At 40.2% G+C, this 14,891-nt stretch overlaps 1 protein-coding gene across 2 annotated transcripts in view; it reads right to left on the reverse strand.

Moving 5' to 3' along the window:
* The window catches only part of LY96 (lymphocyte antigen 96), a 27,266-nt gene extending 12,375 nt beyond the window's left edge, over positions 1-14,891 (reverse strand). The window contains exons 1-2 of one of the 2 annotated variants that reach the window (XM_077752468.1): positions 14,714-14,891; positions 659-748 (exon numbers count right to left, since the gene is read on the reverse strand). In XM_077752468.1, the coding sequence (XP_077608594.1) occupies positions 659-748; positions 14,714-14,825 (202 nt within the window). In that variant the 5' untranslated portion in view covers positions 14,826-14,891. The remainder of the gene's footprint in view (positions 1-658; positions 749-14,713) is intronic. The other variant, XM_077752469.1, reaches the window with a different exon arrangement.

Genomic DNA, 14,891 nt, shown 5'->3' on the forward strand with positions numbered 1-14,891 from the left:
TATGAGATCTTTCACTTGTGGAAACCCAGCTTTACTCATGAGCTGAATAGTAAATGGCTGACAAAGGATATACCTATTAGATTATTCAAAGTCTCATGTTATTTCCATTTTTACCTCCATGTTAATCCTTTCCCCCATGAGTGTGAGCTAGTCTAGTGGCTTTTTTTTAACAAAAAGTATACCGCAAAGGTCATAGAGTGATACTTCCATGATTAGGCTACATAAGATTGTAACTTCTATCTTGTTAGTTGACTGTCCCTCTTGCTGGCTTTGATGAAGCAAGAAGCCATATTGAAAAGGCCCATATGGCAAGGAACTGAGTGTTTTCCAACAGAAAGACAGGAACTGAATCCTGTCAACAACTACAAGAGCCTAGAAGTGAATTCTTCTCTACTTGAGCATTCAGAAGAAACTCCAGTCCTGGCTGATACCTTAACTGAAACCTTGTGGGAGATCCTGAAGCAGACACAACTAAGCCATGCCCACGCAACTGACAAACAAAGCCTGCAAGATAATAGATGTATACAGTTCTAAAACTGTGGTAATTTGTTACACAGAAATAGAAAATAAATACATGTACATTTGGAACACAATAATTTATCATTAATACTTCTTGAACCTTTTTCATTGAAGTACAAAAACAAAACATTGGTCTTACTTGGAATGAAGGAAACATGCAAGTATCCTCGGCTCCCCTTCATTATTATACAGGGCTCAATATCTATTGAGATAGGGATTTTCATCTTATCTAAATGAAGAATAAAGATGTCAATAAATTATTATAAATCATTTCCAGTAAGTAAAGTATTCTGAATATCATTCCCCAAGAGATGCTATTAAAACTGTGTAATGAAAAAAATTGAGGGTGGTTGAAAACATCTGCCTCCCCGGAGGAGTGACATCAGCAAGATGACAGAGTAAGAAGTTCAAGACCCTCCTTCTCCTCACAAACATACCAATTCAGCAACAACCCATGGACAAATCCCCTTTGCGAGAAATCAGAAACTAATTGAAAGTTTCCTGTATCCGAGGAGAACCAGGAGAATGTGAAATCAGACCCACTAATGTCAGTAGAGGACGTCATTTTACCAGAAACCTTACACCTGGCACAGCACCATCAGGAAAAGATGCCCTAGTCTCCCAGCTTCATTCATGAGGCAAGAGTTTGGTTCCTGTATCCGAGTTTTCCAAGGTGGATACCCAAACGAATGACAAATTAGAAAGTCTGAACAGACCTCTAACTAGTATGGAGATTGAAAAGTAATTAAAGGGGCACCTGGGTGGCTCAGTCGGTTAAGCACCTAAGCATCTCACGGTCTGTGAGTTTGAGCCCCACATCAGGGTCTGTGCTGACAGCTCAGAGCCTAGAGCCTGCTTCGGATTCCGTGTCTCCTCTCTCTGCCCCTCCCCTACTTACACACACACACTCTCTCTCTCTCTTAAAAGTAATAAACCTTAAAGATTTTTTTTGAAAAAAGATAAATAATTAAAAATTTTCCAACAAAGAAGAGCCTAAGACCAGATGGCTTCACAGGGAAATGGTAATGTTTATTTTTTTTTAAGTTTATTTATATATTTTGTGAGAAAAGAGAGACTGTGTGAGCAACTAGGAGAGGGACAGAGAGAGGCAGAGAGGATCCCAAGCAGTTTCTACATTGACAACAAAGAGCCCGATGAGGGGCTCAAACTCACAAACAGTGATATGACCGGAGCTGAAACCAAGAGTCAGATGCTTAACTGACGAAGCCACTCAGGCACCCCTCTCACAAACATGAAAATAAGAATTAATACCAATCCTCAAAGTCTTCCCAAAATTGAAAGGGACTATTTCCAAACTTATTTTATGAGGCCAGCATTACCCTGATATTAAACCAGACAAAAACACCACAAGAAAACTATGAGCCAATATCTCTAATGAATATAGATGCAAAAATCCTCAACAAATTACTAGCAAGCTAAATTCAACAAAAAATTAAAAGGATCATACACCTAGACCAAGTAGGACTCAATTCCTTGGATGCAAGGATGTTTCAACATATGAAAATCAATTAATGCAATATACCACATTAATAGAATGAACGATAAAAAATCACATGGTTATCTCAATAGATGCAGAAAATGCATTTGACAAATTCAACACCCTTTTGTGATAAAAAAAAAAAAAAACTCTCAACAAACTAGGATTAGAGGAAATGGCTTCAGCATAATAAAGGCCATACATGAGAAGCCCATACACTCAGTGGTGAAAAACTGAGTTTTTCTTCTAAGATCATGAACAAAGCAAGGATACCCACTCTTAACGTAGCACCAGAAGACCTAGTCAGATCAATTAGACAAGAAAAATAAATAAAAAGCATCCAAATCAGAAAGGAAGAAGTAAAATTTTCCTTGCATGCAGAAATGATTCCTTTTTTTTTAAATTTTTTTTACAATTTTATTTTTAAGTAATCTCTATATCCAACATGGGGCTCAAACCCACAACCCTGAGGTCAAGAGTGACATGCTCCACTGACTGAGCCAGCCAGGTGCCCAAGACATGATTTCATATATAGAAAATCCTAAAGACTCCATTGAAAACTGTTATAACTAATCAACAAATTCAGGAAAATTACAGGATTCAAACTCAATGTACAAAAATCAGTTGCATTTCTATGTACTAACAATGAGCTACCTGAACAGAAATTAAGAAAACAATCCCATTTACAATAGCACAAAAAAGGAATAAGTACTTGGGACTAAACAAAGGACAGGAAAGACTTGTATACTGAAAACAACAAAACATTGGTGAAAGAAATTAAACAAGCACAAACAAATGGAAAGACATCATGTGTTCACTGATGGGAAGAATTAATATTCTTTCTTTTTTTAAAAAAAGATTTTATTTTTAAGGAAACTATATCCATTTTGAGGCTTGAACTTACAACCCCAAGATCAAGAGTCATAATGTCTACCAACTGAACCAGCCAGGTGCCCTAGAAGAATTAATATTCTTAAAATGTCCATATTACCCAAAGAAATCTACAGATTCAATGCATTCCCTATCAAAATCTCAATAGCATTTAAAAAAATTTTTTTATTGTTTCTTATTTTTGAGAGAGAGAGACAGGTGTGGAGGTGAGGTGTGCAGAGAGGGAGAGAGACACAGAATTTGAAGCAGGCTCCAGGCTCTGAGCTGTCTGCGTAGAGCCTGATGTGGGCCTCAAACTCATGAAGCACAAGATCATGACCTGAGCTGAAGTCAGACACTTAACTGACTGAGCCACCTAGACGCCCCTCAATGGCATTTTTTAACAGAAAAAAAAATTTTTTTAATTCATATTGAACTACAAAACCCACAATTAGTCAAATTAATCATGAGAAAGAAGAACAAATCTGGAGGCATCACATTTCCTGATTTCAAACTATATTACAAAAGCTACAGTAATAAAAACAGTATGGTACTGGCATAAACATAGACACAGACACCAATGGAACTAAACAGAGTGCCCAGAAATAACTTCATGCATATATTGTCAACTGATCTTTGACAGGGTGTCAAAATGCATAATAGGGAAGGGATGGTCCTTTGAAGAAATGGTGCTGGGAAATCTGGATTTCTATATGCAAAAGAATGCAATTGGGTGGTTCAGTGGGTTAAGCGTCCGACTTTGGCTCAGGTCATGATCTTGCAGTTCACGAGTTCAAGTCCCATGTCAGGCTCTGTGCTGATAGCTCACTCTCTGTTTCTTAAAAAATAAACGTAAAAAAATTTTAATGAAAAAAAAGAAATTGGACCCTTATCATATGACATATAGAAAAATCAGCACAAAATGGTCTAAAGACTTAAAGATTCAAAACTATAAAATCCTTGAAGAAAACAGAGGAAAAGTGTCAAGGCATTGGTATTGACAATGATTTTATAAATATGACATCACAAGTACTAGCAGCAAAAACATAAATAAATAAATAGAACAACATCAAACAAAAAAGCTTCTGAACAGCACTCAACAAAGTGAAAAGGCAATGTATGGAATGGGAGAATACATTTGCAAACCACATAGCTGATAAGCTGATATTTTGGATTTATGTCCAAAATATATAAAGAATTATAATAATTCAATTATTAAAAAATTAATAAACTGATTAGAAAATGGTCTAAAGACTTGAGTAGATATTTCTCCAAAGAAAACATGCAAATGGACAACAGGTGTATGAAAAAAATGTTCACTATCACTAATCAGGGTAATGCAAACCAAAATCACAATGAGATACCACCTCATACTTGCAAGGAGAGCTATTGTCAGAAAATCAAAAGGCAAGGGTTGGCAAGGATATAGAGAAATTGGAATACTTGCACACCATTGGAGGGAATGCAAAATGATGCAAAATGAATGCAAAATTAAAAACAGAACTGCCATATGATCCAGCAATCCCATTTCTAGGTACTTCTGTCTGAAAGAACTTCAATCAGGATTTCAAAGAGATATCTGCACTCCTGTGTCTACTGTAGCACTCTTCACAATCCAAGATGTAGAAACAACCAAAATGTCTATAGATAGATGAAAGGATAAAGAAAATGTGGTCTGTACATACAATGGAATACTACTCAGTCTTAAGGAAAAGAAGGAAACTTTGCAATGTGCTACAACATGAATGAATTCTGGGAACATTAGACTAAGGGAAATAAGCTAGTCAGATAAAGACAAATACTGCATGATTCCACTTACATGAAGTGTCTATACAGTCAAATTCATAGAATCAAAGAGTGGAACAGTGGTTGCTAGGGGCTGAGGGGAGAAGGGGATGGCAAGTTACTAACCAACAGGCATAAAGTTATGCCATAAAGATCTCCGCCATTATGACATGGTGCCTATAGTCAACAATAATGTACCGTACGCTTAAGTATTTAAGAGGATAGATCTCATGTAAAGTGTTCCTACCACAGTAAAACAGATTTAAAAATAGTATACAAAAACAGAAAATAAACCTCCCTGTAATGTAAATAGATTAGTGTTTTATTTTTTTTAAATTTTTTTTAATGTTTTATTTATTTCTAGGAGAGAGAGAGAGAGAGACAGTGTAAGCAGGGGAGGGTCAGAGAGAGAGGGAGTCACAGACTGAAACAGGCTCCAGGCTCTGAGCCAGCAGTCAGCACAGAGCCCGACGCGGGGCTCGAACCCACGAACCGCGAGATCATGACCTAAGCGAAAGTCGGACGCTTAACCGACTAAGCCACCCAGGCGCCCCAATAGATTAGTGTTTTAATATCCTAATATGGTTATCGTGGAAGTCGAAGATACTGAATTATTATTTTTTTTGAAAATTATTTTCTCCTATTTTGCTTTTTTTAAATTTTTTAATGTTTATTTTATTTTTGAAGGAGACAGAGCATGAGTGGGGGAGGGGGAGAGAGAGAGGGACACATAGAATCCAAAGCTGGCTCCAGGCTCTGAGCTGTCAGCACAGAGCCCGACGTGGGGCTCGAATGCTCGAACCACGAGATCATGACCTGAGCTTAAGTCGTACGCTTAACTGACTGAGCCACTCAAGGGTCCTGATGCTGAATTATTTTAAACTGTGTGGAGGAAAAAAAACTTCCCAAAACGTATTTTCGTAAAATTACTTGTTCTATTTTGGAAGTTTTTAACCTTTTCTTCTCTACATTGCTTTCCTTTTCCCCACTCTCCTCACTTTGTGTCATTGGTTCAAAATAGAAAATATACATCAAGTACTTAGAGATCTGGTAAATGTTAAGTGAGTGAATAAATGAATGAATAAGTTAATGAACAGTCTTCCTGAAGAAGGAGTTTCAAGAAAGGTGTAGAAGAAGAGTTCATAAAAGCACTGAGGAGGAAGAGAGAGACGATACTAGGTTTGCATGGATTTACCCCGAATGCAATCCTTAAAATTAATGTTAACATCTCTTATTCAATTAATTGAGTTTACCTGCAACAAAATTCTCATAGAATGAATGATATTAACAGTCATTTCACCTAACCACGGATGTTCACAAATATTTGACCAAGATGTTCATCCCTAAATAGTTTATGACTAAAGAAAAAAAATGCCCAATTTGTTTTTTGTTTATTTCTGAGAGAGAGAGAGAGAGACAATGTGAGCAGGGGAGGGCCAGAGAGAGAGGGAGACACAGAATCTGAAAGAGGCTCCAGGCTCTGAGCTAGCTGTCAGCACAGAGCCCGACATGGGGCTCGAACCCACAAGCCGTGAGATCATGACCTGAGCCGAAGTCGGACATTTAACCGACTGAGCCACCCAGGCACCCCAAAAATGCCCAATTTGTAACACAGATGGCCCAAGAGGTCAGTATGCTAAGTCAGACAGAGAAAGCCAAATACTATATAATCTCTCTAATATGTAGATTCTAAAAAACAAAACAAAACACTAAATTTATATACAGAGAAGAGATTGGTGGTTGCCAGAGGTTGGGGGTGGACAAAAATGACTAAAGGTGGTCCAAAGACATAAACATCCAGTTATAAAATAAATAAGTCATGTAATGTAATGTATAGCATGGTAACTATAGTAAATAAAACTATATTGTACCTTTGAAAGTTGTTAATAGATCTTCAAAGTTCTCATCATAAAAGAAAATTTATAACTTTGTGTGGTGATGGATGTTAACCAGACTTAGTGAGGTGATCGTTTTGCAGTATACACCTGTATCAAACCATTATTTTGTACACCTGAAATTAATATAATGTTATACATCAATTATATCACAATTAAAAATGTATAGAAGTGGTCAACTAAATACTGTATACCTATTTATTAAATTAATGTGCAGCTATTAAAACAAATTTTTATTTATTTGATTTATTTTTTAATGTTTTATTTATTTTTGAGAGAGAGTGTGATCAGGGGAGGGTCAGAGAGAGAGGAAGATACAGAATCTGAAGACAGGCTCCAGGCTCTGAGCTGTCAGCACAGAGCCCAAGTGTGAGGCTCGAACCCACAAACCCACAAACCATGAGATCATGACCTGAGCTGAAGTCAGACGCTTAACCGACTGAACCACCCAGGTGCCCCTAAATTTTTAGAATATTAAGTGACATAGCTATTTATGGTATATTATTAAAGTTTTTAAAAACCTGATTATCCAACAGTATGATTCTGGTTTTATGGTATATATCTTTATATATTTAAAAGAATATTCACCAAAATTAGAATATTAACAGTGGTCAACTCTTAACTGTGACAGGCTTAGGGGGCCTTATTTTCTTCATTTTCATCTATATTTTCAATGATTTGTTTAATCAGTATCCATTATTACCTTTGTTTGGAAGAAAAAGGTTGTTACGGCATTGAAATATGGGCACTTTTATATGCATTACCAGCCATAGTGTACTGTGTATCTTCTTTCCCAGCCATATCCTTGTAGAAAATCCTCAGAGCAAGCAGACCAAAGACTCTAGAGCAGAAGCTAAGAACAAGTTAAAAGCAGTGAATCACCAGAGCCATGTTAGTAAGGGCTATTTCCAATGAAGGTTCCCACATGTCTGAGGTTGTCTGACTATGATGATAACATCAGCAATTCGATCCGATCAGACAAATGTTTAGAGAGCCCCTGTGGGTTAGGCATCAGAACAGAGTGGGCATGGGCCTGGGGTGTTAGAGAGTGGAGAACAGAGATATAAGGCTTAGTCTTAACATAAGGAAGTCTATGAATTTTCTGGGAAGACAAGACCAATTTACAAAAAATAATTAGATATAAGGATCAAAAGATTGTATAGCACTGTACGACATGTGATTTTATTATTTACAAGGGTTTGGGAACTATTGGAAGATAGCTTCATTACTTTAAAGCCACCATGTCTGTGATCAAGTTCTACATTTGGTTTATTACAGAAAGTGATAACCAGTTTCAGCAAATGCACAGAACAAGAGGCTCCAATTTACCTGCAGCTGTAAAGGTCGGCATCGCTAATCCATCATAGCACATTTTCCTACTGAGCTCTGCCTCAGAATCTTTCTTAACCCATCATTCCAGGCAACGGCAGCTGGCACAGAATATGAAACCGATGCCGCTCTGAGTGCTGGCATGAAGTATTACTGGAGGTCTAGGGAGGAACTGTTGGCCAGAGAGGAACCATCATCGCACTTCATTTTACCTCTTTAATGGGATTTCCAGTACATAAGTATGCAGTTCCTTTTGTCAGGAATGTCCTTGTCATCATCAGTCGAGAAATTCCTTCTCCTCATTCAAAATGTATTCAAATATCATCAACACTATTAAGCCTTCGTTGATTCCTCCACACCTCCTTACTCTCACAGTCACAAACAATCATTCATAGTGTTTGACCATCCTTCAGTGGTCATTTGTAAATCTTTATTACAATTACTCATTTATATATCTGCCTTCATAAAAACAGCATAGCCTTCAGGAAAGGAAAGATGTCTCATTTGTTTTTCATGACTCTGGCACGGAGCAGAGTGCTGGGCCCACGGCAGATGAGAAACGTGTGCTTATTCACTTTTGCTTGGCATCTATTATGTGACAAACATCTCTCTAGGCACTAAAGAAACAACAGTGAACAAGAAGTCATGGGTCCTGCTCTTGAGAAATGTACATGCCAAGTGGCACTTGAGTGGCTCAGTAGATTAAGTGTCCAACACTTGATTTCAGCTCAGGTCTTGATTTCATGGTTCATGAGTTCAAGCCCTGCATCAGGCTCTGCACTGACAGCGTGGAGCCTGCTTGGGATTCTCTCTCTCTCTCTCTCACTCTCTCTGTTCCTCCCCCGCTCACACACACACACACACACACACTCTCTCTCTCTCTCAAAAACAAATAAACATTAAAAAAATAAAAAATTAAAAGAGAAATGTATATGCCAATAAAAAAATCAAATAGGATTTGATCATGGGATAAAGAGTGTGAGTCGTGGACACGGAGGAGTGGGTGCTAGGGATGGCGGCGTTCCTTCAACGACGTTACTCAGGGAGTGACAGGAAGGAGCCAGGCCTGTGGAAACTGGAAAAAGAGTTTTTCGACCAGAAGGATTTCTAGTAAGCGCAGACCCAGAGCGGTGAAATGACGTTGATATGTCAACAACAACAGAAACATGCAGACAGACACACGCACACAGACCATTATATGAGGTACCTGGAGTAGGCAAATTCAGAGACAGAAAGTAGAGGGAGACCAGGAACTAGAGGGAGGGAGAAATAGGGAACTCGTGTTTAATAGGTACGGAGTTTCTTTTAGGGATTATGAAAATTCTGGAAGTGGGATAGTGGTAAGATCACGCAACACTGTGAATGTCCTTAATGCCACCAATTTGGACACTTAAAAATGGTTAAAAGGGGGGCTCCTGGGTGGCTTAGTCGGTTAAGCGTCCAACTTTCGCTTAGGTCATGATCTCGCGGTTCGTGGGTTCGAGCCCCGCGTCGGGCTCTGTGCTGACTGCCAGCTCAGAGCCTTGAGCCTGTTTCAGTCTGTGACTCCCTCTCTCTCTGACCCTCCCCTGCTCGCGCTGTCTCTCTCTCTCTATCCTAGAAATAAATAAAAATATTAAAAGAATATATTTTAAAAAAATGGTTAAAAGGGTAACTCTTTTTTTTTTTAATGTTTTATTTATTTCTGAGAGAGAGACAGCATGAACAGGGGAGGGGCAGAGAGAGAGGGAGACACAGAATCTGAAACAGGCTCCAGGCTCTGAGCTGTCAGCACAGAGCCCGATGCAGAGCTCAAACCCACAAACCATGAGATCATGACCTGAGCCAAAGTCGGATGCTTAACCGACTGAGCCACCCAGGCGCCCCTAAAAGGGTAACTCTTATGTTTGTGATGTTGGTAATATAAACAATAATGATAATAAAAGTGAGTGTGAATGGAAAGTTATGAAAGAGGGTGGGAGGGGACCCCAGGGATGGGACAAGTAGGAAGGGACAATCGAGGGATCTTGGGGGTCTTGCTCTAAAGTTGGGATTTCACTCTAATTGCAGTGGAAATTCACTGGAAAGTTTTAAACAAGAGGAGTAACATTCTCTTATTTATTTACATTTTCAGAAGACCGGTCTGGCCCAATGCCAAGAACAAATGATATGGGAGCAAAAATTGAGGGGGAGAGAGAAGGAATCTGAGAAGTTGCTACAGAAGCCAAAGGAGAGAGGGGTGTGAGTGGTAAGCAGAGGACAGTCAGAAATAGTTGGCTTTAGAATATATTCTGGAGATAATGAAAATGGGAATCACCAATAATAAATTGAATGTGGAAGATAAGGAAAAGAGATAATGAAAACGTACCCCTGGTTCGGGGCCTAAGGACTGAGGTGAATGATGACATGGGGAAGATAGGAAGAAGTAGGCTCAGCTCGGTATACGACGTCAAGAGTTCTAGCTCCAAATGGCTACTGGACTTCCCAGTGGCCATGCTCAGTTCATTGAATGAATGAATGAATGAATCCTCAGGTCATGCACAGTTATTCATCCTACTACACACAAGACAAAACCCAGAAGTTCCCTGAGACACCAGCTCTATCTTACCTAACCTTTGCATTCTCAGGGCTCCTTATCATAACAACTAAACTTAATGCCTATTAAATAAAGCTTGTTAAACTGAATTAAATTCAGCTGACTTGACTAGGCTCTGTAGGGCACGTACGACTTTGGATGGACCACAAAAGGTTTGCATGAAACAGAAAGATGGACACAGATACTTCAAGTTACAGAACAGCAGAAGTACAACTAAAGGCCAGAGGAGAGGCTAGCCTGCTCGGAGTGGGGGATCATGCAAGATGCCAGGATATACCTGCTTAGCTGGGAGCGCCATGCTGCAAGCACACACCCAATCAGTCAGAAGGTCCTGTCAGCCCCACCTTCAGAATCCTGGCAGAATCTGATCCCTTCTCATCACCTCCACCACTGCTCCTTTGGTTTGAGTCACCATTATCTCTCCCATTGAGATTACTGCACAACAGCCTCCCAACACATCTCCTGCCCCCACCTTCGCCCCCTTATAGATTATCGTCAACACAGGAGCCAGACCAAGCTTTGCTTGTAGTAAAAGATAAGCCAGCCCCTGACCTACAAAGCCCTCACCTCCTCCCCATTTCCCTCTACAGTCTCATCTTCTACTGCTTTCCCCCTCACTCTCTCCATCACAGCCACACTGGCCTCCTTGCTATCCTTCCAACACAGCAGACATGTCCCCCCTCAGGACCTTTGTGTGTGCCCTTTGCCCTATGTCTTCCCCTAGATAGCTGCATGGCTCATTCCCTCAACTATTCCAGGCCCTTGCTATATGTCACCTTCCCAGGGAGGTCTTCCTTGGCCATGCTACTTTATAAAGCAATTCGCTTCCCCATCTGTGCACTCTGTCTCCTCCCCTGCTTTTTTTTCCTCACACAGCAAACACCAGCATCTGACATGCTGAATATTTTACTGATAAAAACTCCATGAGAGCAAGGACTCTTGTTTTTGTAGTTCGCTGCTAAATATCCTTCGTGCTCAGAACAGACATATGCTAGATGCACAGTAAATATTGGTTTAATTCAATAATCCATTAATTCTCAGGTTTCTGGACTAAACATTGGTTGAATTCAATAATCCATTGATTTTTGGGTTTCTGGACTACCTATAGCAAGCAAGCAAACAAACAAATAAATAGACAAAGTGATGGCTAGAACTGAATCAGAGCCTGATGACTTAGGTTACAAGGGGCATGTGTCCACGGTCTTATAGACTGACTTGCACACCCACATTTTATGCCTTTTCCAAAGTTGGGGAACATACAGCTAATTCTTGCCATTTCTGTAGGTTATAATCTGAATCCTTGCCTCCCTCTCCCAAATTCATATGTGGAAATTCTAATGTGACTGTTTGGAGATTGGGTCTTTAAACAAGAGATTAAGTTAAAAAGAACCTGTTAGGGTAGGCCCTACTCCAGTATGATTGGTGTCCTTATAAGGAGATTTACACACTTGATAGTGTCACCAGGCATGAGTGCACACACAGAAAAGACCATATAGGGGCGCCTGGGTGGCTTAGTCGGTTAAGCGTCCGACTTTCGCTTAGGTCATGATCTCGCGGTTCGTGGGTTCGAGCCCCGCGTCGGGCTCTGTGCTGACTGCCAGCTCAGAGCCTGGAGCCTGTTTCAGTCTGTGACTCCCTCTCTCTCTGACCCTCCCCTGCTCGCGCTGTCTCTCTCTCTCTCCAAAAAAAAAAAAAAACATTAAAAAAAAAAAAAAAAAGACCATATAAAGACACCGCAAGATGGCGGCCGTACACAAGCCAAGGAGAAAAACCTCAGAAGGAAACAAAACTGATGACCCCTGATTGTAGACTTCCACACCCAGAACTGTGAGAAATAAATTTCTGTCAAGTCACCTAGTCTTTGGTGCTTTGTTACGCAGCCCTAGTAAACTAATACACTGTAAATACACCATCGCTTCACCAAATGGAAATCATCCTCACAGAAAGACTAAATCGGGTGCTGTTTTTGTTACCAACATCCTCACAGGAATACCCACAGGAATCAGTGCGTCCCACACGTGGATTTTGGGCTCAGCCAGGATAGATTCTCTAAGGTAGGGAAGAATATGACATGGCAGTGGCATAGCACTGCTATAGCTCTGTACTCTGCTTGCCCCTCTCAGTCCCTATGTCAGTGAGGCAGCAGGAAAAGACCACAGGATTTCTCAGCATTACACAGAAAGACACAAGATCTCCCCTCAAAAATAAAATCAAAAGAGAAATCGGATTTTTGTTACTAAAAGATTAAAAGCTAAATAATGGGGCCAACTGAGTACCTCAGTCAGTTAAGCGACCAACTCTTGATTTCAACTCAGGTCATGATCTCAGGGTTTGTAAGATCGAGCCCTGCATCAGGCTCTGCGCTGACAGGCTGACAGTGTGGAACCTGCTTGAGATTCTCTCTCTCTCTCTGTGCCCCTCCCTGTCTTATGTACACTCTCTCTCTTAAAAAAAAAAAAAAAAGGCTGAATAATAATAAGCGTAAGATAAATAAGGGTGCATGAGAAACATGGGACAGAGGTGCATAATTGGGGCGCCAGGCTGGCTCAGTTGGTGGAGCATGCAACTCTTTATCTCAGGATTGTAAGTTCAAGCCCCATGTTGAGTGTAGAGATTACTTAAAAATAAAATCCTAAAAAGAGAGAGAGAGAGAGAGAAGGTGACATAATCAATGTGTGGTACATAGAAGTCAAAGGAGAGGAGATACCTGACAGCAGAGTGCACTAGGGAGGTTCCCTGGAGGGGGAGACTGATCCTGTAGGATGGAGAGATTTCAGAGATAAATTGAAAGGGAATTCAGAATAAACCACACATAGGAAAGAAGCCACAATTGTAAGATTGATCACATGGTTAAATCTTGTTCTCACACCTGGCAATTACCCCAAGGCCCTGGAAGTAACTTTATATTAGCATTTGTCAGAGTGTGTTTCTCAGAACAGTCAACACACTCAAAATATAAAATAGAATAACACTGAAAATCTGGGGACCAAATAGATTTTTTTCAAATTACAGAACTTCTCAGAACTCGGAGTATATTCGTAAATCTCCCCCCAGATGATTAAACCACCAATCCTTTTTCCCAACAGAATCGCAAAGAGCTAGCATTTGCGGAAGCACCAAACCTTCCTGATACAGCTAATAGGTAGAAAAGGCCAGCCAACCCATGATGAACAAAGCAATAGAAAGTAGAAAGTGCCAAACCAAAACAGCAGTCAAGCCCTGATGCAGTGTGTTCAGTCTGGCAGGCATTTGTAGAGACATAGGGAAGAAAAACAAAAAACAGTGATAGAGATAGTTAATAACATTAGGGTATGGCTGATTTTTAAAGTAATCAGTACTGTTGTTTCTATGTGGCCATGTGCTAAAAACTTAACCTACAACAATCCTGGTAAAACAGCTTTTAAAATCACTTTCATTTTGAGGCACCTGGGTGGCTCAGTTGGTTGAGCGTCCAGCTTTGGCTCAGGTCACAATCTCACGGTTTGTGGGTTTGAGCTCTATGTCGGGCTCTGTGCTGACAGCTAGCTCAGAGCCTGGAGCCTGCTTCGTATTCTGTGTCTCCTTCTCTCTCTAACCCTCCCCTGCTTGCTCTCTGTCTCTCAAAAATAAATAAATGTAAAAAAAAATTTTTTTAATAAATAAAATCACTTTCATTTTACAGATAAAAAAGCTGGCACACAGAGAGGCTAAGTACGTTTTGCTCGAGGTCACACAGCCAGTAACTGACAGAACCAGGCTAATATACTCTTAGGGAGGTAATTCCAAGAAAGCTCAAAAGTCACAGCCTGAAACACTTAAAAAGTACCTGTTATATGCTCACTGCTTTGCTGAAGGGAAAAAAATAAATCACATACCAAAAAGCAATAATCAATTCCAAAAGACAGCTAGGATGATTCTTCCTTCTCAAGGAGAACAAGTAAGTTTTGGGTCTGAGGCAAAAGCTCAGAAGCAAAGAGTTCTGCCCAAACTGGGCAGAATCTGAAACCAGACTCACAGTAGAGAGAGTTGACCACACCACAGGGAACAACAAAAGCACTTGGAGGTCAAGTTGAACACGGTTTAGAGACGGAAAGTCTGTGAAAGATGAAGAAAATCTACATGGGACAGTAACCGGGCATCACCCTTGCTGCCACTCGCAACAGCAGCTAGAACACACTGTCATTTCCTCTGTTCCCACGACACCAAAGTGACCCTGGTTCCTTCAAAACTTACCCTCGAAGTACCTGTTGCTGTTTTACTTACCACAGTAGGAATACCAAACACTGGAATCAGAAGAGTTGCAGATCCACTGTCGCTCCCCAGGTTCAGTGAATATGGAAGAAAACAGAGTGGAAAAAAGGATAAAGGGAAACATGATTCAGGATCTCCAAAACTTTAATAATGCAAGGAGAATCGGTAACTAATCATCAGACTCTTCCCT

The sequence above is a fragment of the Crocuta crocuta genome, unplaced genomic scaffold, assembly GCF_008692635.1.
Source record: "Crocuta crocuta isolate KB4526 unplaced genomic scaffold, BGI_CrCroc_1.0 scaffold141, whole genome shotgun sequence".
Lineage (NCBI taxonomy): Eukaryota > Metazoa > Chordata > Mammalia > Carnivora > Hyaenidae > Crocuta > Crocuta crocuta.